The 24,870-nt window shown below is 43.0% G+C and overlaps 1 protein-coding gene across 1 annotated transcript; it reads right to left on the bottom strand.

Annotated features, from left to right (window-relative positions):
• Positions 1–1,795: 1,795 nt before the first annotated feature.
• On the bottom strand, positions 1,796–2,614 carry OLIG3 (oligodendrocyte transcription factor 3). The gene has a single exon (XM_065927766.1). The coding sequence runs from the start codon at positions 2,612–2,614 to the stop codon at positions 1,796–1,798; it is 819 nt and encodes a 272-aa protein (XP_065783838.1).
• Between the last annotated feature and the right edge of the window lie 22,256 nt (positions 2,615–24,870).

The raw sequence follows: 24,870 nt of genomic DNA, 5'->3' as shown, positions 1-24,870 counted from the left end.
TTGGAAGGCAGAGGGGCCTTCCTTACCTCTGAGGAATCTGCTACCAAGAGGCTGGTGGGGGGCTGAGATTTCAATTATTTTTTTAAGATTACTTTTCTTTGATTTTTAAAACATATACTGGATTTTATTTTGCTTGATTTTTAAAAAAGTCACACAGACAATTTAAAGTGGAAAGAAGTTAACTTACTGTTTCATTCTCATCTGTTGCCAACACAGCCAGTGCAGTCACAACTCTGCCTCTCATTTCTTGTCACTCTGGGTTTCCAGATCACTTGAAATAAAAAATCTCAATTGCTGAGTTCATGAAGGCCTGACTATTGCAGAGAAATAGGAGTTGAAATATCACAAGCCTACCAGTGTGGACAAGGCCCCCGCTTGAAGGACACTTAATTGTAATAATTAACACCAGTTATGTCTGACCTCTTTACCTTTAAATGATGAGGAAAAACAGCTTTGTGTTAGCCCACCCACCCAGATCTCTCCCCTACTTCCGGCTACACTTTACTGGGTCCACATGTTCCTCCCCACCCCCCCATCTTCAAAAATTTTAGGCAAAGGCAAAGCCAGGATTTAAAGTTTCTTTTTTATTTGAAATCTCATCCAGAAACACTGGTTATTAATAAATATATCATAGTTATCAAGAATATATAAAAAATAAAGACAGGTCTTGTCTTTGAAGCCCTAACAAAATATTTCAAGCAAATGTTCAGGAAAATAAAACCAGCACCCCTCCCGAAACCACATTAAGTTCTCAAAGCTGAGGATGGAGAGAGCGGCCCCGCATGCAGAATAACTGAGCAAGGGGGGGTGGGGTGGGGGTGGGGCAAGCTAGTAGAGGGAGCCCAAGCTCTTGCAATCACCGGCCCCTGAAACAGCCCAGGAAAGTTGGGAATGAAGTTTGAAGGCGGGTGGGGGAGAAGCGCCTGTGCGTGAGTTTGGGTCTTTGCACTCTGCCCCCTTGTTCATTTCCTACAACCACAGACAGATATATGGAGTACTTCGGAGAATTCACTAATAAATCCTTGTTACAAGGAAAATGGCACCATGGCCTGCACAACATGTTTGGAAGAGATTCATTTAGAAGCGTGCATGCATTCTTTCGACCTACACTGCGTCTTAAGGAGAACCCACAGAAGAGTTTATCATGCCCTGGACCGGAGTTGAAATTCAAAACTTGGGTCTTGAGATACATTTTGTCTCTGAGATACATTTTTTTTCACTCTCTCTCCCTCTCTCTTTCTCTCTTATCTCTTTTCCCCCCCCTCTCTCCCCATATCGTCTCTAGAAAATCAACTGTCCAGCGGATAGACAGTCATAACTGCACCCATCAAAGGGAAATATTTACATTTGTTTCTCACAAAAGGGATGGTTGTCTTTTCCAAGGTAAGAACGCAGAGCCAGAGAGAGCCAACTCGAAAGTCCCTTCGCCAAGTATTTAACTACACCGATCCTGTCTTTATACAATAAATGCAGTCTTGACAAGAGCCTATGGCAGTGAGAAAAAGTGGCGCGGCATGGAAAAGAAGCATGCATGCAAGACACACGACGTCTGATTCGAGTCCCCCTTCTTTACGACCTAGAGATTGCAGTTTGGTCTTAGTTCTGTCCCTCCGGGGGTCAAGTAGGATCTGAGATCTCTCAGGCAGTGTGGGAGGCCACTAGGGGGTCCCACCGCCGCCCACCCTCCCACGGGCCACGCGCCCAGCTTCCCCTTCCTTCCGGGCCCGGCACCTCGACCCGACCCCTCCCGCCCGCCGCTCTCCCCTCAACCTCCGCAGCCGGGCCGGCCCGCTGCTCACTTGAGCAAGTCCTTGGACTCGGCAGACAGCCTGGCCATGTTGGCGGTGGACAGAGCGGACAGGTGCGGCGGCGGCGGCATCTGGCAGATGGTGCAGGCGCAGGGCAGGCCGGCCCAGTGCTGGAAGCCGCTGCCCAGCTGCAGCGCGGGAGGCGTGGACGGCGCCTTGAGCAGCGAGTGCGGAGGCCGGATGCTGCCGATGGCGGGCAGCGAGGCAGCGGACAGAGGCGACGAGGCGTTGCCAGAGGAGAGAGCGCTGCCCAGGATGGGATGCACCGGGTGCACGGCGTTGGCGGCGTGCGCTGGGTGGCCGGCCGAGTGGCCCACGGTCCCGCAGTGGAAGGCCGAGTGGTGGCCCCCGTATATCTCACCAACCAACCTCTTCATCTCCTCCAAGGAGCTGGTGAGCATGAGGATGTAGTTTCTGGCCAGCAGGAGAGTGGCGATCTTGGAGAGTTTGCGCACCGAGGGCCCGTGCGCGTATGGCATGACCTCGCGCAGCCCGTCCATGGCTAGGTTCAGGTCGTGCATCCGCTTGCGCTCGCGTCCGTTGATCTTCAGTCTCAACTGCTGGAGATCCTGCTCCGACAGCTGCTTCTTGATTTTGTACTTGCTGCTCTCGCCCGCGGCCTTGGCGCCGGCCCGCGAGAGGCCTTCCCCGGGCATCTTCTGCACCATGTCGCCCTGCGTGGACGAGACGGAGTTGAGGCGGCTCTCCTGGTGGTGGTGATGGCGGTGGTGATGGTCCCTCAGATACATCTCGTCCATGTCCGGAGATGAAGCTCTGCTGGAGACAGAGCTTGAATCAGAATTCATTTTATTATAGGGGATGCGGCCCTACCGTGGGGAAGCTTTAGGCGGGAAATTAGAGAAAATCTTGAATTAAAAAAAAAAAACAAAAACAAAACTGCAGAGCCCAGCAGCCCACTTCTCAGCGGCAAGACGTGAGAAGATAAGCTGAGACACTGCCTTTCCCCGCCTTTCTCCCTCCCCTCTCCCTTCTCTCTGGTTTGGCTGTTTCCTGGACAGCTCGTTGGTGAGTGCTTGAACTAACCTCACGCTGAAAAAGAGGGGCTTTTATAGAGCTGCGGCGGAGAAAAGAGACAAAAGGAACCCTCCTATCTATCCTGGGCTGGTTAGGATGACGTGCCATCATTCAGGGCGGTGCGCTTTGCTGTCCCATTTAGCAAGGATTCCTATTCATATTCATTGTGGGGCCGCCCTGGGACACCTCTGCTCAGAACTGCTAGGAGCCCCCAGGCACAAAACCCTCTGATTGACACACTCACCGCTCCAGCTCGCGCCTTCTGGATTAAAAAAAAAAGAAAGAAAGAAAGAAAGAAAGAAAAGGAAACAACTTTCCTCCACCCCACTCCCCTTCCTAATTTCCCTAACCAAAGCACACCTCAAGGCACCGAAGGAAGGAAATGGAAGGGAGCCAGGTGGAGATTCCTCTGGGGTTGGAAAGAGGAATTGAAACATTCTCTCCTCTCTTTCACAGCTACTCCCAAGTTTTGGAAAACGTGGGCAAAAAGAAGCTTCAGTAGAACGGTTTCAATGACGGGGATGCGCAGGAAGGGCAGGTTCAACACGCCGGGGTCAAGGTGGGAGGGGCGGGATGCCTGCCAACGTGCACGGCCTGAAGGTCATTTCATTAGGTTTCTTTCCCTGATCAGTGACATTGTGCTTATTTTGTTTATGGGGCCCTCCGGTGCGGTTGTAATGGGATGTCCGTATCTGGTGACGGGGGTGTGCCCCCAACGCTGTTGTGAGAATGGGTCTCTGGCTTTTTATCTTTTCTTTCGTTTTGAAAAATAGAGTGCTGAAAGAATTTCAATGTTGCCAGATTCTGTAACTTCTTAGACCTGGAAACGAGGAAACAAACCTACCCTGGCGTTCCAATGAGAGCCACTTGAGAAGGAGACGAGAGGAAAAGTGGCCGAGGAGGAGGAGGGAGGGAGTTAAGGATTGCAAAGTTTCCCGAGAACACCGGGAGAGACTGTTTCTTCTCCGGCCACCCCCAACTCCCGGACCCCGGCGCTGGCTGAAGATGGCGGAGCGGTCCCCCTCCCGCAGCTCGGCCGGAGGGCCTTCGAGCGCTGTGCGCGCCCGGGCGGAGCATCCGCGGCTCCGCGTTCCCCGGCCGGGGCCGCCCCACACGCGCGGTCCCGGAGCGCGGGAGCTCAGGGTCGAATAATAAACTACGACTGGGGGTATGTGCGTGTGCGTGTGTGGTTTGGCACCATAAGATCTGCAGAGCCTCTTGTGCGTCCGCGCGTGGGCCCTGCGGTCCCGCGCAAGTCCATGCTGGGGAATAAAGAGGAGGCCTGGAGTTTGGAGCCTTCGGTTCCAGGGGGGAGCTCGGCGCCGACCTTTCTTCCCCCTTGCTGAGTTTTTGTCAGTCGGAACTAGCTAAGCCGCGTGAGAGGCCGGAAGGCAGAAATCCCCGGAAGGGAAGCGGCCCCAGGGGCAGCCTCTAGAAAAACCTGGGCATCTCCACGCTGCGGCCCCGGAGGAACTGGAGAAAAATATTAGGCTGCGGCTAAGTGTCTGGGTGACAAGTGCAAAACTGAAACAATCCCGGAATCTCGAGCAGTCAGGGCCTCACACTGCGCCGCAGAGTCTCTGCAAGCCTCCAGGACTCGCGAGGTAAAATAGGCTTCACTTTTCATTGACGCAAATGGAGCGGCCGACAGGAGAGGGATGCACGCCCAGGTCCCGAGCTCGCGCGCTCCGCGAGGCTGTGCCTCGTCACCGTCACGCCGCGAAAGCAGGTCGGGTGGGGAGACGCGACGTGGGGACGGATCCTTTCTCGACACCGATCATTGCTTCTCCGTAAAGAAAAAATAAAGGAAATGGCCAGCACCCCCTCGCAAAGGCCAGGATCTTAGTGCCCTTGAAGACTGGGCAGAAGCCTCTCATTCGCCTGTCGCCTCCAAAGAAAGTTTCTTAAAACGAAAAATCCAAGGGATTCGGTTGGATGTGGAGCGACTGAAGTCCAAACGCACTCCTAATATCCAAGCAAAAGGAATGTTTCCTAATGCACCGGATTGGCCCATCTGAACTCAGATAACGGCATCCCCCGAGCTGCTTTTGAGCAAAAGGGTTCCAGAACACACACGTTCGGACAACGCCCCAGGTGATGGACGGAAGCTGGGGGGAAGAGATGTGGTCCAGACCACAGCCTTCAGAGGCTCTGCTGCTGATCAAGGTGTGCGGAGCCGGGAGCGCTAGACCTGACCTGAAGCGGCTTCTTTGCCTTTGGGCCAGTACACAGGCCCGGCCCCCTGTCAAAACCACCTTCCTGACCTCTGCCCTTCCCAGGCCCCAAGTGAGAATGCTCAGTTTTGACTTCAGGAAGTAGTAGCAAGGTCTAGTTTGAGCAGAGAGTTGCAAATAAAGGAGTAGAAAAATCAGGCCGCTGAAAGGTATTTACCTTTTAAAAAATCCCTGTTTCCTCAATGGACAATATGAAATAAAGTGTAAAATCTCCCTCCTCCCCCCGCCCTGCCAATTAATAGAGAAGGTAAAGTTGCAGGGGGAGCGGGGAGGGAAAGAGGGTGTGTTGGGGGTGGGGGTGGGGATGGGGAGCAGTCCGCTCAATACAAACTCAAGAATTCACTTGCGGGGCTGAAGAGACTGGGGGCTGTGTTTTGGAAGTCTGAAACAGAAGCCTCTTCCCCCCGCTGCATCTTTCCACGGAGAGAGGGACATAGGCTGACAGCAGCCAGGCCCAAGAGGGGCTGCACCGGGTGCAGAAGGGGCGCCGGGCCTCTGCCTGCACGGACCAGATCCACTCCATCCCCGAAAGGTTTTCGGCTCCAGTACGGAGGCAATGCTTGGAGTGTGTCCCGGTCTGAGGTCCTCGGGCACAGTCTGGGACGGGCAGGTCCTCTCCTCTCTAGTCGCCTTCCGCTTTCCCCAAGGGTCACTTTGTGTGAGCCTGGGATGGCTCAAGGCCCAAGGCCCCAACCAGGCAAACACTTTTAGCCTTCCAGGAGTCCCGGCCTCTCCTGGGAGGCTTGTTCCCCATTCTTTGGCTCTTGGCAAAGAGGGAGAGTGGCTATAGTTTTGCTCGCCATAAAATGGGTTGGTACTATCCGGGGCCAAAACGGCAGAGGCGTGCACCAGGCAGCGGGGGCGCTGCTCCTGGGCGCCGGTCTCGCGGAGTCGCTTTGGACTCGGAGAACGCACTTCCACTCGACTCCCCCACCTCCGAGCTCAGCCCCTCGGGATAAGCCCGCAGCCCGAAAGGGAGCAGGCTGGAAGTCCCACTCGGGCAAGCAGATGGATTGCTTTCCGAGGGTCGTCTCTGTCATCGCCCACCCCCCAGCCCGTGCTGGGAGGGGAGAGAGAGGAAGGCAGCCGGCATTGGGCCGAGCCAGCGGCTGCCTAAAGGAACCTCAACCGGAGACGCGCCGTGACCTTGGCCCTGGCCGGGGGCCCATCCGGCAGGCCTGGAGCGGAGTGAGCGGGAGGGCGGCAGCGGGGCCGCGCTCTCCAGGTCACATCCCGCGCCTTGGCTGCCCGGGTGGGCGACGGCGGGGAGGCGGGGGTCGTGCTGCGGCAACAGGTGCGTCCCAAGGCCCGCGGGCTGCTCCCGGCCAGGCAGCCTCGAGTCTGGGAAGAGCCTGTGAGTTTCTCAGCCTCTGCACAACACTAGAAAAGTAGCAGGTCGGCGCGGGGACCCGAGAGGAAGAGCCGCCCTGCCTGGCCGGCGCGCCCCTGGCGCACAGCCTCAGCTCCGCAGCCCGGGACGGGACGCAGCCCCGGCTTCGGGGGACCGCGCCCTCCAGCGGCTCCGCGGCTCTTCCCGAACCCCTCCCATCTCCAGATCGCCGGGGGGCCGTGTCTTACCCGTTGGCCGGTGCGCGCCGCTCCGCAGTTCCAGCCGCCGAGCTCCTCGCCAGAAGCTGCCGCTCTGCCCGAGGCCGCGGCGATTTGGGCTCTGGAGCGATCGCCACCCCCCACACCCCCCAAGCCCTCCTAAGAGTCCAGCGACAAGTGTCACGCTGGCTGACCTGCCGGGCGGCCACTGTGAGGAGCCGGTCAGTCGACCACGTCCGCGGGCTTCTCTCGCTCAAGCCTCAAACTTGACCGGCAGAAACTTTGGCCAAGACCGAACAGCAGGAGGCTGCCCTGTGGGCTTCACCTTTTAACCCAACCCCCCTGCGGAAACAAAAGGGATAAAAGGGAAACCCAAATATCTCTAAAGATGCTCCGTCACGGGCCACCGGAGGAATAGCCTAAAAACTAGTTGACCACGGAGGAACTTCTCAAAAAAGTAGTTTCTTTCTTTATCTGCTGAGTAAAACATTCACTTCGCAACAATAGCAACGGGGACCGGGTCATCCAGACTCTTAGGTTGATCAAAGAAGCCGGTACAAAAAAAAAAAAAAAAAAAAAAAAAGAAGACATCAAGTTTTAAAAAATGAAATGTCAACATAAATCGCAGCCAAGCAAAAATTATCTCTTCTCCTAGCAGCGCATCCTGAATGATGGAATGTAGCGAGAGTGCTAAACCCCCCGTCCCCGAAGTCGGAGATGCCAAAATTGAAAACCCAACAATTAAATAGGTGCTAGAAGGACCCAAGGGGATGGATCTGGGCCGGTCGGCTAACGTGCTTTAGCTTTCTGGATTTTCCCATAATTTACATAGTATCTCCAACACGCATGATCTGTCCAGTATTTCTCCTCACCTTTTTAAAGTTTGATTTTCATACAAGGAAAATAGCAGAAGTTGAAGGACACCAGAATTTTATGAAGAGATAGTAACTGCTTTTTTCGCAATGTTGGATGTGAGATTGGAGGGTGAGAGGAAATCCCAGAATAGCATAAAATGATGAAGTGCTAATTATGTGGCTATATAGACAAGTTAATCCGCTGGCAGAAGTAGAAGTTTGATTTTAATGATGCATAAGCTACAAGGCTGGCCAGAACTTACAGTCTCATTATAATTATTTAAAGACTGACAAAAGTCAAAGGAGATATGAACTTCTGGGTTTCATTTATAGGATTTTGCTCAATTAGTGAGCATACTTCAGTACTTTTTTTTTCCTTTCTGGAAACATCTGCTCAATTGCCAAAACCTCTATTGAGTTTTCCTTCTAAAGAAAGCCAATAAATTGAAAACATTTTTCCTCAAGATTGGAACGTTTAGGTTGATTTAAATATCACTGGTGATCAATCACTTAAACTGATGAGTTTATATTAAAATTTGCATACATATACACACATTCCTGGCATGCATCCTGACATTTTGAATTTGTGGCCCCATTAATACCAATACTTTAACAAGCACTAAGTAGATGATTTCTTATTAGTATTTTATTGTTATTAATTTTCGTCTTTTATGATTTTAAAGTCACTGTCTACAATTTGATATCAATATAAAATAACATGGAATAGTATGTTCTGCTTTTTCTTTTGGAAGCTATTTTATCATCTTGGTATATTCAATTAGATAATTAAATGTATCACACATTGCTATATTCTTTGCTAAAATGCTTAAGGAATTTAGTTTTATTTTAAAGATAAATATTTCTTTTAGAGATAAATATCTTGGGTAGTATGTGTATTATTTTCATTTTGTATTCGATAAATTTAGGTTTATACATAAAGTATGTGAATATATACCACAAAGTGGTAAGAATGATAAGAACCTACCTATCAAGCAACAGAGAATTAAAGAGATGCTAACATTCATGTTGTCAGTTTATCACATTGCTTTTTATTGTGAGTACCTATACATGTGTATTCCAAAACTTGCATCTATATTTGCATAAAATTAAAGATACTAAAATATATATTTAAAGCCTTTGAGTTCTAAATAAAAAGGAATAGGTTAGTTTTCAGATGCTAATAGAGACAAAGGAAAACAGTACACCTTCTGAAAGGTAGAATTGCATTTGAAATGTTATATTTGCACACATTATTTTCAAAAAAATGATAATTAAAGAGGCTGCCACTGAATCTTGAAAAGTCAAAATGGCAGTTTTTGAAAATCAACATTTTCACAGATCAATTGATTTTATACATAATATGTGCTACAGACCAGGTGAATTCTGTTTCATCATTTCTAAAGACACATAGAAATGTGATATACTCTCCTTTCTCACTAGGCCATTGTTTTTTTCTATTTAGTAATATGTTTTATTTTGTTTGCATAACATCAACAGTTTGAGTATAAAGTTTATAAAGCCCAAATTGTCACCATTTACAATATTGGCAGAATTTTCATTTTCATCTTTAATATTATGATATATAATAAAATTGAAGCAATTATCCAGACAACTGAAGTTTCAAGTACTGTTTTTCTTTTATCTTGGGAGTGGGATCTGAAATGAGGAAGCAGGTTGGAAACTGGAAAAGTATTACTCAAAATTTGTAGATATTTAGTTATTCTATATTTCACTTGTAGATTAGTCTGAATTTCTTGCTTAAATGAAATGATATTCTCAACTGTCAAGAACTAGTAGTAAAAAAGTCTTATATATTTGGAATATGTTATTTTTTACAACATAAAATGACAATGGAAGTTAACATTTAGAAAATAACATTACTCAAGACATTGGTGAAGGAAACGATAATTTTCTAAACCCTCATATTTTCTTAGTAATTTTGATTATTTTTTATAATCCTTGATAATTATGAAATTACAGAATATTGGACTATTTATGTTCACAGAAATGAACATTTCAATTGGATACCTTAGCACTTTGTTTTTTCTCCTTTTTATAATGGCAAGTATAATAAATATGGGTAGACTTTTAGGAAAAAAAAGAACTTCGTAAACAGGGGAAAGAAAAGAGAGGGAATTTCCAAAGCTGATTCATGTCAATGTATGACAAAACCCACTGCAATGTTGCAAAGTAATTAGCCTCCAACTAATAAAAATAATTGAAAAAAAATTAAAAAAAAAAAAAACAGAAAAGAGAGGGGATAGAACACACTTGTATATGTCGTTTGTTCATAATACATAAACCTAACCTCACTCTTAAGTGCATTTTCAAGAGCTGTTTGCATGAAAGTGCTCCTCATGTATTTTATTAATTTAAACATTTTTGGAAAATTTAACGTTAATTCTAATATTTTAATACAGAGTCCACTTGTAGACATTTTCCAAAGACCCAGGAAAAGCAAGTTTTCTGTTTCTATGGCACTTTGCTCACCATTCATACATCCTGCAAATGTATGTATGTGTGCGTCTCAGTCAAATTGCTTGAGATAAGCTGTGAGGATGAAGACACCGAGGACTTCTTCGGAGGCGGTACTTACAAGTACCATCAAAACTACCGTATAGATTGAATGGCATATGGAACACATTATTAGACTGCAGCCCTGCTAAAAATTAGAGTTTTAAAAAATTAATGCTATAAACCTCCTAGCTGGACAAGGCTGCCAAACAAATTCTTGATTTTTTCCACTGGCAAAAAGAAACAAAAGCTTTTAACTTTATCAATTTTATACTGAAGGACAACTTTAATGTCCCAGTACTTGCTTATAACACAAGACATTTACCTCAATAAGAATACAAGACTAGAAATTCATTGCTAGAAAAAGCCAGTTTTTATTTTGTTGATGTGAACTTATAAACTAATTTTAAAATTCTTTCCAGAGTCAAAATTATTTTTCTCCTTAATAAACTCTTATATGTGATCTTTTTATGTCAAAAAAAGATCAAATGCAATTATGTGTAAAATTTTCAAGTATTCTTGCTGGAATGGATCTATCTTTTTATCAAAGTTTTGTCCCCTGTGAAAATAAAGCAAGGGGTAATAGCTCTTTTGCTCCCATTGGAGTTAGTACTTGAAGTAATTGTATTAAATGGAAAATAATGTCTTTGGCAAAGTGATGCCAAGAACAGATCCCCAATAGAAAAATATTGCTGAAAGGCGTGTGGCAGGAAAGATGTGGGTCCATCAAGAGCTTCTAACCAATTCACCTTAGGAATTTTAAGTAGCTATAGAAACTAAAAACTAAAATCTGAAGAGCATATGCAACCAGGGGTTTGAAAACATTTTTAAAGACTGGACTAGAATAACTTCCCTGGTGGCTCAGATGATTAAGAAACCACCTGCAATGCGGGAGACCTGGGTTTGATCCCTGGGTTGGGAAGATGCCCTGGAGGAGGATCCACTCCAGTGTTCCTGCCTGAAGAAACCCCATGGACAGAGGTGCCTGGCAGGCTATAGTCCATGGGGTCACAAAGAGTCAGATACGACTGAGCGGCCCGTCGCAGCGCAGCGCAGAATAACCACAGCAGAGTTCCTCTCTGTTTGTGGGGTCCGTCCCCTCCTTATTTGACAAGGCCATCAGTGACAAAGGGCACAAACCAAGCATCAGCAAAGAATACACGTCAGCAAAGAATATTGTGTCGGTTTCCCTAAAAAGCTATCTTCTGGCCAAAGCATCTAAATACCATAGAATCATGGGAAAGATGAGTTTCTGGATAGGCGTAAAATATTTCTTTGGATAACTTTTATGTTGTAAACATAGAAACTCCACTTCCCCACTGATGACAGTGTTTTCCTAATGGTAGGAAGACCAGAGGCAGATATTACACAAAAAAGACTTTACAACCCATCACATTTCCTGGATAGGATTTGCTTTTTTCTAGAAGTACACACTTACTTTAGAACTTTCATTCTGTCACCTGCACAATGAACATAATTGTGCAGATGACAAAATTAAAGAAGGCAAAATGGTTGTTTGAGGAGGACTTACAAATAGGTGAGGAAAGAAGAGAAGTAAAAGGCAAAGGAGAAGAGGAAAGATATATCCATCTGAACGTAGAGCTCCAGAGAACAGAATGAGAAAGAAGGCCTTCTTAAATGAACAATGCCGAGATACAGAGAAAAACAATAGAATGGGAAAGACTAGAGACCTCTTTAAGAAAACAGGAGGTATCAAGGGAACATTTTATACAAGGATGGGCACAATAAAGGACAGAAATTCCAAGGACCTAACAGAAGAAGAAGAGATTAAGAAGAGGTCACAAGAATACACAGAAAACCACACCAAAAAAGTTTAAATGACCAGGATAACCACGATGGTGTGGTCACTCACCTAGAGCCAGACACCCTGAAGTGTGAAATCAACTGGGCCTTAGCATTACTATGAACAAAGCTAGTGGAAGTGATGAAATTCCAGCTGAGCTATTTCAGATCCTAAAAGACAATGCTGTTAAAATGCTGCACTCATTATGCCAGCAAATTTGGAAAACTCAGTAGTGGCTGAGGAAAGGACTGGAAAAGGTCAGTTTTCATTCCAATCCCAAGGAAAGGCAATGCCAAAGAATATTGAAATTACTGTATAATTGCGCTCATCTCACATGCTACCCAAGTGATGCTCCAAATTCCTCAAGCTAGGTTTCAAAAGGACATGAACCGAGAACTTCCAGATGTACAAGTTGGATTTAGAAAAGGCAGAGGAATGAGAGATCAAATTGCCAACATCTGTTGGATCACAGAAAAAGCAAGGACATTCCAGAAAAACATCTACTTCTGCTTCATTGACTATACTAAGGCCTTTGACTGTGTGGATCACAACAAACTGTGGAAAATTCTTAAAGAGATGGGAATACCAGACCACGTTATCTGTCGCCTGAGAAACCTATATGCAAGTCAAGAAGCAATAATTAGAACCAGACATGGAACAACAGTTCAAAATTGGGAAAGGACTACATCAAGGCTGTATATCGTCACCTGGCTTATTTAATTTATGTGCAGAGTACATCATGCGAAATGCCAGGCTGGATGAAGCACAGGCTGGAATCAAGATTGCCGGGAGAAATATCAACAACTTCAGATATGCAGATGATACCACTCTAAAGGCAGAAAATGAAGAAGAACTTAAGAGCCTCTTGATAAGGGTGAAAGAAGATGGTGAAAAGCTGGCTTAAAACTCATTAAAAAAACTAAGATCATGGCATCTGGTCCCAACACTTCATGGCAAATAGATGGAGAAAAAGTGGATTCAGTGACAGATTTTCTTTTCTTGGGCTCCAAAATCACTGAAGATGGTGACTACAGCCATGAAATTAAAAGACACTTGCTCCTTTGAAGAAAAGCTATGACCAACCTAGAGAGCATATTAAAAAGCAGAGATGTTACTTTGCCAACAAAGCTCTGTCTAGACAAAGCTATGGTTTTTCCAGTAGTCATGTATGGATGTGAGAGTTGGACTATAAAGAAAGCTGAGCACTGAAGAATTGATGCTTTTGAACTGTGGTGTTGGAGAAGACTCTTGAGAGTCCCTTGGACTGCAAGGAGATCAACAAGTGAATCCTGAAGAAAATCAGTCCTGAATATTCATTGGAAAGACTAATGCTGAAGCTGAAGCTCCAGTATTCTGGCCACCTGATACAAAGTACTGACTCATTGGAAAAGACCCTGATGCTGGGAAGGATTGAGGGCAAGAAGAGAAGGGGATGACAGAGGATGACATAGTTGGATGGCATCATGGATTCAATGGACATGAGTTTGAGCAAACTCCAGGAGATGGTGAAGGATAGGGAAGCCAGGCGTGCTACAGTTCATAGGGCTGCGAAGAGTCAGACACAACTCAGTGACTGAACAACATCAACTGAGATGAGATTGAGGAAGAAGATGTTTTAGATATGTTAAGTCTGTGATTCCTATCCAAATGAAAATGTTAAGTAGGCAGTTCTATAAACATTCCTGCCATTCAAGGAAAGAGATTAGGTAAAATCACCAAGGGGTGTCAATTCAGTTCAGTTGCTCAGTCATGTCCGACTGTTTGAAACCCCATGGGCTGCAGCACACCAGGTTTCCCTGTCCATCACCAACTCCTGGGGCTTGCTCAAACTCATGTCCGTGGGGTCGGTGATGCCATACAACCATCTCATCGTCAGCCATCCCCTTCTCCTCCTGCCTTCAGTCTTTCCCAGCATCAGGGTCTTTTCCAATGAGTCAGTTCTTCTCATCAGATGGCCTAAGTATTGGAGTATCAGCTTCAGCAGCAGTCCTTCCAATGAATATTCAGGACTAATTTCCTTTAGGATTCACTCATTTGATCTCCTTGCAGTCCAAGGGACTCTCCAGAGTCTTCTCCAACACCACAGTTCAAAAGCATCAATTCTTTGGTGCTCAGCTTTCTTTACTGCCTAACTCTCACATCCATACATGACTACTGGAAAAACCATAACTTTGACTAGACTGACCTCTGTCAGCAAAGTAATATTTCTGCTTTTTAATAGGCTGTTTAGGTTGGTTATAGCTTTTCTTCCAAGGAGCAAGAATCTTTTAATTCCATGACTGCAGTCACCATCTGCAGTGATTTTGGAGCCTCAAAAAATAAAGTCTCTCTCTGTTTCCACTCTTTCCCTGTCTATTTGCTATTAAATGATGGGACTGAATGCCATGATCTTAACTTTTTGAATGTTGAGTTTTAAGCCAGCTTTTTCACTCTCCTCTTTCACTTTCATCAAGAAGCTCTTTAGTTCTTCTTCGTTTTCTGCTATAAGGGCGGTGTTATCTGCATTTCTGAGGCTATTGATATTTCTCCAGCTTGTGCTTCATCCAGTCCAGTGTTTTTCATGATGTACTCTGCATATAGGTTAAATAAGCAGCATGACAATATACAGCCTCGATATATTCCTTTCCTAATTTGGAACCAGTCTGTTGTTCCATGTGTGGTCTCACTGTTGCTTCTTGACCTGCATCCAGATTTCTCAGGAGGCAGGTAAGGTGGTCTGGTATTCCTATCTCTTGAAGAATTTTTCAGTTTCTTGTGATCCACACAATCAAAGGCTTTGGCATAATCAATAAAGCAGGAGTAGATGTTTTTCTGGAACTCTGTTGTTTTTTGATGATCCAGCAAATGTTGGCAATTTGATCTCTGGTTCCTCTGCCTTTTCTAAATCCAACTTGAACATCTGGAAGTTCACAGTTCACGTATTGCTGAATCCTGGTTTGGAGAATTTTGAGCATTACTTTACTAGCGTGTGAGATGAGTGCAATTGTGCGGTAGTTTGAACATTCTTTGGCATTGCCTTTCTTTGGGATTGGAATTAAAATTGACTTTTTCCAGTCCTGTGGCCACTGCTGAGTTTTCCAAATTTGTTGGCATATTGAGTGCAACACTTTAGCAGCAGCATCTTTTAGGATTTTAGTGCTTCTCCTTTGCCTTTAGACATGGGGTATCATTTTTTGATAGGATCCAACATTCTCCCGTTGATGGTTGTTCAGCAACGAGTTGCAGTTTTGGAGTTCTCGCAGGAGAAGATGAGTGCATGTCGTTCTACTCTGCCGTCTTGCTCCCAGCACACCCCAGATGGTGTGGATTTAGATAAAGTTGAGACCATTCCAAGGAATGAGCTTTGGTGCATTTCCTGGAAAGAGGGGAAAAAAGGAGGAGGCAACAAAGGAAACTCAGAAGGAATAACCACTAGGGTAGCAGGAAAGTCCACACATGGTCATATCCTGGGAGCTAAGGATGAGACAAAGACCTCGACCTCATCTTGTGGATTTATCCAGATGCAGGTCATTGACAACCTAGACTAGAGTAGTGTTGATGGGATAGTGGGGGAAGAAGTCAGGATGGAGTCGGTTCCAGAAAAAATGGGAAAGGGAGAATTGGAGAATGTAACTAAAAAATTCTATCATATAGTTTTGTTGAAAAGAGAAGCAGAAAAATGATGCAATTACTGGGACCATGTTTCCTTTTTAAGATGGGAGAAACCTCAGCGTGCTTATACATTTCCGGGTATGATCTAGCAATGAAAGTGTTAGAACCTTAGTCGTGTCCAACTGTTTGCAACACCATGGACTGTAGCCTGCCAGTCTCCTCAGTCCATGGGATTCTCTAGGCAAGAATATTGGAGTGGGTCACCGCGCCCTTCTCCAGGGGGATCTTCCTGACCCAGGGATTGAACCCAGGTCTCTGACATTGCAGGCAGATTTTTTACTGTTTGAGACACGAGGGAAGCCCTCTAGTAACGAAAGGAAACTGACAATGTAGGGAAGGACAACTGCTGGGTCTGTGCCTTTGAATGGGTGAGAAGGGATTTTCTATGCACAGAAGGAGAGGCCAGACCTTAGGAGGAACGCTCAGGTGCAGGAAGGTAGAGGTGGTGGCAGGCGCGTCTGCACAGTATCTTGTATTAATCCTGTTTTCTCAGTTGAATAAGAAGCAAGGTTACTTCTGAAAGTAAGAATTGGAGAATGAGAAGCTGATGATTTAAAGAGATACATGATATGAACTAGACGTTTAGGAGAATGGGACAATAAATGGATTAAGGAAGTGCAGCGTGGTTGCCAGCACCGCCCACACCCAGGAGCACTGCAGGTATGCACCAGTGATCACACGGCTGTTCTGTCATCCTCCAAACATAGGAAAGTCAGATGCTGGGGGTTTGGGGCCCACCATACAGGTACCACCAGTTGCCTGCCCAAATCATACCTCACTGTCTTCCTTGTCTAAACAGATGTCTAATTTTGTATATTTGACAATGTGATCATAGTGTTGTATATACAAAAGGGGTTGACTCAAGATAGGTCTCAAGCGTTGTAATCTATTTCCATTTTTTCAGATACTTGCTTTTTCTACTTGAGATAAAAATGGCCATATGGCTCTGTTCTGGCCATTGAGAATAAAAAAGTTTGCTGGAAGCTTCTGGGAAAGTTGCTTCCTTCTCTGGTGAAAAGAAATCTCTTTTACTTTCACTTCATGCTTCTTGAGAACAAAAATTATTAGACTGTGGCTGTCACTTTGTGATACTGAGGCTGCATGAGAATGTAAAAGCCTGGCAGAACAGAAGGGAAGCAAAGAGCAAGCATTGGTTGAGTTACCAGACCAGACTTGGATTAACTTCCTAACAGTCTTATTCTTGAATCTAATAAATGTCTTATAATGTTAAAGTCATAGAATAGTTGGATATTCTGTTATTTGCAGCCATGTTCATTTTAACTGGCATTCCTAGACTTAAACATAATAACCAGCATTTTAAAAATTTACATGACACACAGTCTGTGGCTATAGAGAGGGAATATTCAGTTCCTCTTTTCTTTCAAAATAAGGCATGTAAATTTAATATTACTGAGATTCTACTTTTGGATACTTATCAAAAAGAAGAAAAAAGAAAAGCAGGATCTCAAACACATATTTGTACACCCATATTCATAGGATTCTTCATAAATAGCCAAGGAATAGAAGTAACCAAAATGCCATTGATAGTTGAATATATAAGTAAAATATAATATATACATTCAGTGGAATATTATTCTTTCTTAGAAAAGAAAAAATGTTACAACATGGATGAAACTCGAGAACATTATGGCAAATTAAATAAGAAAGTCATCACAAAAAGAGAAATACCAAAAGACAATTTCATTTATATGAGATTTGTTGTTGGACTTAGTTGCAAGTCTTGTGATTCCATGACCTATAGCCTTCCAGGCTCCTTTGTCCATGATTTTCCAGGCAAGAAAACTGGAATGTGTTGCCATTTCCTTCTCTAGGGGATCTTCCCGACCCAGGAATGAACCTGTGTCTCCTGCTTGGCAGAAGGATTCTTTACCACTGAGTTACCTAGGAAGCCCTTCTGAGGTATGTAGAGTACCAAATTTATAAGAAGAGAAGGTAGAATGGTGGTTGCCATGGATTGGGGGAGGGAGATGTAGGGAACTGCTGTTTAATGGGGACAAAGTTTCAGAAGATGCAAAAGTTCTGGAGACTGGTTGCACAAAAATGTTAACATACTGAATACTGCTGAACTGTATACTTAAAAAATGGTTAAGGTGGTAAATTTTATGTCAGGTGTATTTTTACCACAATGAAAAATCAGTACTAAGAAATAAAATAAAAATACGCCATAAATAAAACCATAAGCTTATGAAGAAATATAGTATCCTTGAAAATCAAACGTACTCTAATGAGATTTTTTTAATAATAAGTTTTCAGCAGCAGTTTTAATAAAGTCATTCAATTGTGTGAAGTAATTGAAGTAATTCAAGAAGCAAGGAAATGCAGGTCTAAGTCAATTGAAAGGCATTGGCCTGAAAGCTGTGCCACTGACACCAAGAGGAGGTTTTCACAAATGTGTTTGTATCACATATAAATTAATTTTTAGAAAAAAGAATTGTCTAAGAAAAAGTACGGAGAGAAAATAGATCTGTGAAGTTTCTGTTCCTTAGAAAACACTTGGCTGTGTGCTCAACAGCATGTCGTTTTGAAAGACACTGATGCTTTATAGTCAGAGATGCTTAATATTTGTCAGACATCTACTGGGTGCTAGACTCTTTGCATGTAAAATTCCCAGTCCTGGAAGTACCCTCCGAGGTGTATATTATCATCCCTACCTAGAGATGGGGAAACTGAGGCTCAATAAGGTTATGTGGCATATTCCCAAGAGACGTAGTAAATAAGTGGGAAGACAGGATTCAACTCAGAGTTGTCTGACTTTCAATCTGTACTGTGTCTACTGGATCGTTCTGAATGGTTATTATCAATGTCTGATTACAAGGAGCAGACAGTCCGGATTAATATCCTCACCCAGTGGCAAAGAATCTGTGCCTCTCTCCTCCTGCCAGAGTAGTTTTCACAAAGATCTGCAAATAAAACAGCTTCTTAAAATTTTTATTTTTTTATATTTAATTTTTTAAAATTGGAGTACAATTGCTTTACAGTAAACCAGATTTGAATAAGAATTAGAATTTCCTAGCATGATAACCCAAAATGTCCTGGACCCATTGAAAATGACTCATCATACTAAGAAAGAGGAAAACCTCAACTTGAAAGAGAAAAGAATCAATAGACGCTAACACAATGTTAACACTGATATTTTAATTATCTGACAAGGATTTTAGAGCAGCCATCATAAAAATGTTTCAAAGAGCAATTGCAAATACACTTGAAACAGATGAAAAAAGTGGAAGAACTTGGCAAAGTAATAGGGGGTATAAAAAAGAACCAGCATGTAAATCAATGAAGTTAGATCATTCCCTCACATGATATCTAAAAATAAACTCAAAATGTCTTAAAAACTTAGATATAAGACAGGGCACCAAAAAGATTTCTAGGATAAAACATAGGTAAGCCATTCTCTGCCATAAATAATAGCAATGTCTTCTTAGGTCAGTCTCACAAGGCAATAGAAATAAAAGCAAAAGTAAATAAATGGGACCTAATTAAGTTTTAAGTTTTTACACAGCAAAGAAAACCATCAACACAATGAAAAGATCCTCTACAGACTGGGAGAAAATATTTGCAAATGATGCAAGCAACAAGGGCTTAATTTCCAAAATATACAAACAGCTCATATAACTCAATAACAGAGAAACAAACAACGCAGTCAAAAAAACAGGCAGAAGACCTAAACAGACATTTCTCCAGAGAAGACATACAGTGGCCAACAGGTACATGAAAAAATGCTCAGCATCACTAATTATTAAAGAAATGCAAATCAATACTACAATGAGGTATCACTTTACACTGGTCAGATTGGCTATCACTAAAAATCAACAAACAGGGCGCTGGAGGGGGTGTAAAGAAAAAGGAACCCTATGGAAAATGGTATGGAGATGACTTGAAAAACTAAAAATAGAGTTACCACATGAGCCAGCAATCCCACTCCTAGGCAAACGTCAAGAAAAAACTGTACTTCAAAGAGAAACATGTACCCAATGTTCACTGCAGCACTATTTACAATAGCCAAGACATGGAAGCAGCCTAATGTCTCATGATAGATGAATGTAGAAGATATAGACTACACATGCACACACGCACACACACGGGAATATTATTCAGCCATAAAAAAGAATTAAATAATGCTGTTTGCAGCAACATGGATAGACCTAGAGATTATCATGCTAAGTGAAATGAGACAGAGAAAGACAAATATCATATGGTATCACTTATATGTGAAATCTAAAATATAGTATAAATGAACTTTATTTACAAAACAGAAACAGACTTACGGACATAAAAAACAAACTTTTGGCTACCACAAGGGAAAGGAGGGGAGGGATAAATTAGGAGATTGGGATTAGCAGATACAAATTACTATATATAAAACAGATAAACAATGAGGTCCAAATGTATAGAACAGGAAACTATATTTAGTATCTTGTAATAACTCACAATGAAACAGCATACCAAAAGATTATCACTTTGCTGTATGCCAGAAACTAACACAACATTGCAACTCAACTACAGTTTAATAAAAAAGAACCAAACAAAAATTTTCTAAGTGAAAAATGCAGTCATCAAAATAAAAATCTCTTTGCATGGGTAAAACGCAAGAAAGGAAATGACAGAGGAAAGCAGCAGTGAATCTGAAGGCAAAATAATAGAATTTATCTAATATGAATAATAGAGAGAAAATGAACTGGAAAAAAGGAAAAAAAAAAAAAAAAAAGATAACAGACAGATGTAATTTGGCACCACAGAAGCTTTTTTGGTATTTAAGATCATGTCTTACAGAGATGGCATCTCACTAAAATGTCTACTTCAGGTAATTCCTGCTCAAGAGATGTTGCAGTTAATTTGTTTTAAGGTAACGTCTTTGTCTTGTTAAATGTGACTGTTCTATGGCAGAGATAAGTGACTTCTTTAAAAATGATTATGAAGAGAAATACAGAGTGTTTAAATTCAGAAATACTTTCAAAAAGTATGTAAAGACAGTTTTTAAACTGTGCTGTGCCAAGAATAGAAGCTATTAACATTTTATTCCAATCTCTTTATTTTATGCCTGAAGAATCTGAGGGCAAAGAGAAAATAAATGACTCCCTTAGGTTAATATTTAATTAATGACAGATTGGCGACTGAATCCCAGGTCCAGTAATAACTAGTGTAAATCTTTTTCCATGAGTAAAACAAATTTATTTAAAGAGGCTTATTCCTAAAAAAAGAAATAGGACTTTTAGCAACATCTTTTCATTGAAAGTAATATTTCAGAGTTTAAGAGAAGTTAACTTCTTAAAAATTCTACAGGCTTGGGAAAGATGTCAAAGTACTATTAAAATCCATCAAAATAGAACTTTATAATCAAGGGGTCAGTGTTGCTAAGTTGAAAACAACATATAATACAATCTACAGCAAAACTTTTCTTACACGTTTGTTTATGGAAGTCATGGGATAGACATAACCTTAAAACGTGGTTGTTGTTTTCTGTGGTTGTTTTGTTCCTTCAAAGAAAATGGACCTTTCTAGGATGGGGAGATCGAGAGGAAAATATAGGTTGTGTCATGACCTGAAAAAAAAATAGTGATTGATAAGAAAATTAGTTCTGTTGTAAAGGCGTGTCTCCTTCTGTCTTTACACAGAGTATTGGTTTGGCCAAAAAGTTCATTTGGATTTTTCCATTACGTTGTGTGAAAGAAAAAAACCAAGTGAACTTTTTGGCCAACCCAATACAAGAAATAACTTCATTATTTCAACAGCTGTTTTTCAGCTTTCAAGAATCATTCTATTACCTCTTCCTTTGCATCATCCATTCTGCCCCTTACCACCCCTTTCACCCTCACCATCAATATACATGAAAACAAATCAAACCTCTGCTATAAGTCATTGCCAGGAAGCTGAGTTTCATACTTAGGTCCATACACACAGAGTTAGGAATCTTTTGCAAGGGAAATCCTGAAGGAGTGCTTATATATCAAACAGTAAACCACAACGGGGAACGGAACTTGCTGTCAACAGCTGGGCCGAGGTGTGTTCCCGGAACACCAGCAACCTCCCAAATGCAGAAGTTTGTGATTTTAGAGCCTGGCGGCGCTGCTATTTGGGCCCCCAGATTAGAGGCCAGGGTACTGGACGGGATTAAACCAAGGAGGAATCTGTTTATCCCCTCCGCTTTAAACACCAATCAAAAGCCCTGTTTCTCTCTGGAAGGCGCTGAAATGCAAAGCAAGCTCCCTGCCCCTTTTCTCTCTCTTGGTGGCATTTGAAAGTGTAAAGCTTTGAATACCAATTGCTTGAACTGGACATATGTGAATCTCTTCTAATCCTGCTAATCCTGTCCCCAAGTGCTTCTTTGTACGTGGAGGCAGCACACATAGATCTAAGTAAAAGTGGCCATAATCCTGGAAATGTGGAAAAATGCCCCAGTGTGAGCGATGTGAGACGGAGCGCTCCCTGGCAGAGGGACCTGCTGAAGAAAGCATTGTGTCAGTTCAAGAAAAAGAGACGATGTGAAAGAGCCCTCTCACCTTTTCTGAGCTCCTGGGTGGAGAGCAAACCCACCCAGCAGGCGTCCTCCGTTGCACACAGCCCTCGTACCCTTGAACAAACTCAGAGAACTGAGACAGTCTCCAAAAGGCTGAGAAATTCCCCGGTGGCTGCTTTCAGTGGCTTGAACCCAGCAGGCCAGGCCGCCACGATGGGCAGACTTCTTTATGCCCCAGAATTTTCTTTAAAAGAGCCGGCGTGTTTACAGATTTCTGAGCTGGTGCTCCTACTGCCAACAGACAGTGGGGAAGGGGTGGAAATTTATGTTGAAAAATCAAGAATTAAAATCATCCTACAGACACTGCCTTGTCAAGATATTTCAAAGAGAAGCAACAGACAGACAGTAAGTTTCTAAATTACTGTTTTGCTGAGACAACTCCTGAATCTCTTCTGACTATCTCGTCAGCAATTGTCAACAAGGAGGCACCGCAGCTTTTGAACTTTCTAAAGGAGATGTGGCTGTGTTCCCATCCTCAGGAAGAATAAATGAATCCGTCCATTCATGAATAATAACTTATGTAAACAGACTATTTTAAAGTTGGTAGCATATTTAATTACTGACTTTTTTGAATCAAGTCTTATGGGCAAAATGCTGCTTACCAGCAAAAGTGTTACATTTTTCAAAAGTGAAAATTTTCAATTATATAAAACTTGTGAGAAAGATGATGGGGCTATTGCTATTTCCACTTGATGGAAAAGCCATCATAATTATATTAAATACAGCTCATAATGGATACATTTTTTTTCAGCTTAAATGAGCCCAAAATAAGAACCATCAACACAATACCCCATCCAAGTGGTTACTGCAATTTAAATTTGTATCAGGAGATACAACTGACACATCTTTATTTCTTCTACTTTTTTAGAGTTATTTTGTTGCTGTTGTTCATTTGTTGTTTCTAAAAATTACTAATTGCTGTTAAAAACAGGGTGGAAAATTTTAGGCAGACAATATTTTTATAGCCCAGGGTCTAGTAGGGAAACAGTCTTATTATATTTAATGCTGCAAGAGAAAGTTATAACATAAGTAATGAAAAGACAGTACACAATATAAGCTAAATGTTTGTAAATAAGTAATTACAGAGATATCCAATTCTTCTACACCTAAGAGGTAAAAGAATTGGACATTTTGAATTAAAAAATTAGTGTTAATGATGCAGTTAAAAAAATAAGTCAAAAACCAACAATCAAACAAAAGCTTTCCCCCAAAGAGACTGATTTTATAGGTATGATTTAACAGAAGTTATTATGTGTCTGGCACTATTATAAGGCACTAACAAACATTAAATCATGTTAGCTTCATAATAACCCCATGGGTTGTTGTTATTGTTGTTCAGTTGCTAAGTCGTGTCCCATTCTTTGTGATCTCATGGACAGCAGCACACCAGGCTTCCCTGTCCTTCACCATCTCCTGGAGTTGCTCAAACTCATGTCCATTGAGTCGGTGATGCCATTTAACCATCTCATCCTCTGTCGCCCCTTTCTCCTCTTGCCTTCAATGTTTCCCAGCATCAGGGTCTTTTCCAATGAGTTGGCTCTTTGCGTCAGGTGGCCAAAGTATTGAAACTTCAGCATCAGTTCTTCCAATGAATATTCAAGGTTGATTTCTTTTAGGATTGAGTGGTTTGATCTCCTTGCAGTTCAAGGGACTCTCAAGAGTCTTCTCACAATTCAAAAGCATCAGTTCTTCGGTGTTCAGCATTCTTTATGGTGGTACTATAATTGTCCCCATTTTATAGAAGAGGAAACTGGGCACAGGGAGGTTCTTGACCTCTCCTATGCCACTTATGTTTCTGGACACACCTGATCTGAGCACACAGCTATTTGTGCTGTTGGATCTCAAATCCACAACAACAACAAGAAAACATAAACACTCAGGGTGTTAGTTGCATGATAAAGAAAAGCAGAATGAAGACAATGATGACATTTCTTGCTAACAAACTCCAGTACCAATGTGAACTCAGTGAGCTAAGAAATAAACATCTGCATGATTGGCAGAATCAAGCTCGAAGACAGCTCCTAATGAAGGTGATGGTATTCAAATTCCATGTCATCATTCTCTAGTTTTAGCGACCTAAGAGCTATTTCCCCAAAGGGTAATTTAAAAGAAAGTGCAGCAGAAAATTGAGGCAGTTATTTAGACGAATTTTGTGATTGCAGGAGATCTGTTGTCTCTGTTTGTGCCCCCATTTTCTTATCTCTAAAATCATCTCAAAGGTTCAATCTCTCTCTAGAATATTTGGGATACATAACTTTTGAAATCTTAGACAATACCAGCAATAAACCCAGTAGTACAGAAATAAAAGACTGACAGGGTTAGCAAACTTCAAGTTAAATACAACTTGGTCTTGGGATGTGGTTACCTGCACTGGATGCCTCTTGTCCCTGTCCCCCTCATCCTCTCAGCCCACTTGTTCTCACAGCCATTGCTGCTGGTGAGGGGTTTCACTCCTGGGCCCTTCACACCCCTCATGTCTTTACTCCCCTCATGTCTTCATATCCCTCATGTCAAAATTGGCCTTGCCCATGCACAGACCTGGAAGGGTGAGGGGCCTGACAGCCCAGGGTCAATGACGTCCCCTGACCAGGGATTAATGAGGGAAGGGAGCCAGAGGGAAGGGAACCAATGAGACTTTCCTCTGTTCCCACAGACAGTTCGAATGTGCATTACTCAGCTCTTCAGAGTATTGTGGGTGGACAGACTCCCAGTTACCCACAGTGGTGACCCTCTGACTTTTCTTCCTTCTGTTTTATTCTTTACGTTCCCTCTTCCCATTTCCTGGTTCTACTTCCCCCACTATACTATCTGCACATAAGCTTTTATCTGCATAAGAGTTCTGATCTTGGGCTTTTATTTTATTTAGCCAGGAACAATCCTAGCT

This window comes from Muntiacus reevesi, chromosome 3 (genome assembly GCF_963930625.1).
Source record: "Muntiacus reevesi chromosome 3, mMunRee1.1, whole genome shotgun sequence".
NCBI lineage: Eukaryota > Metazoa > Chordata > Mammalia > Artiodactyla > Cervidae > Muntiacus > Muntiacus reevesi.
The sequence above is the reverse complement of the archived record's forward strand: the minus strand, read 5'-3'. Positions and strand labels throughout refer to the sequence as shown.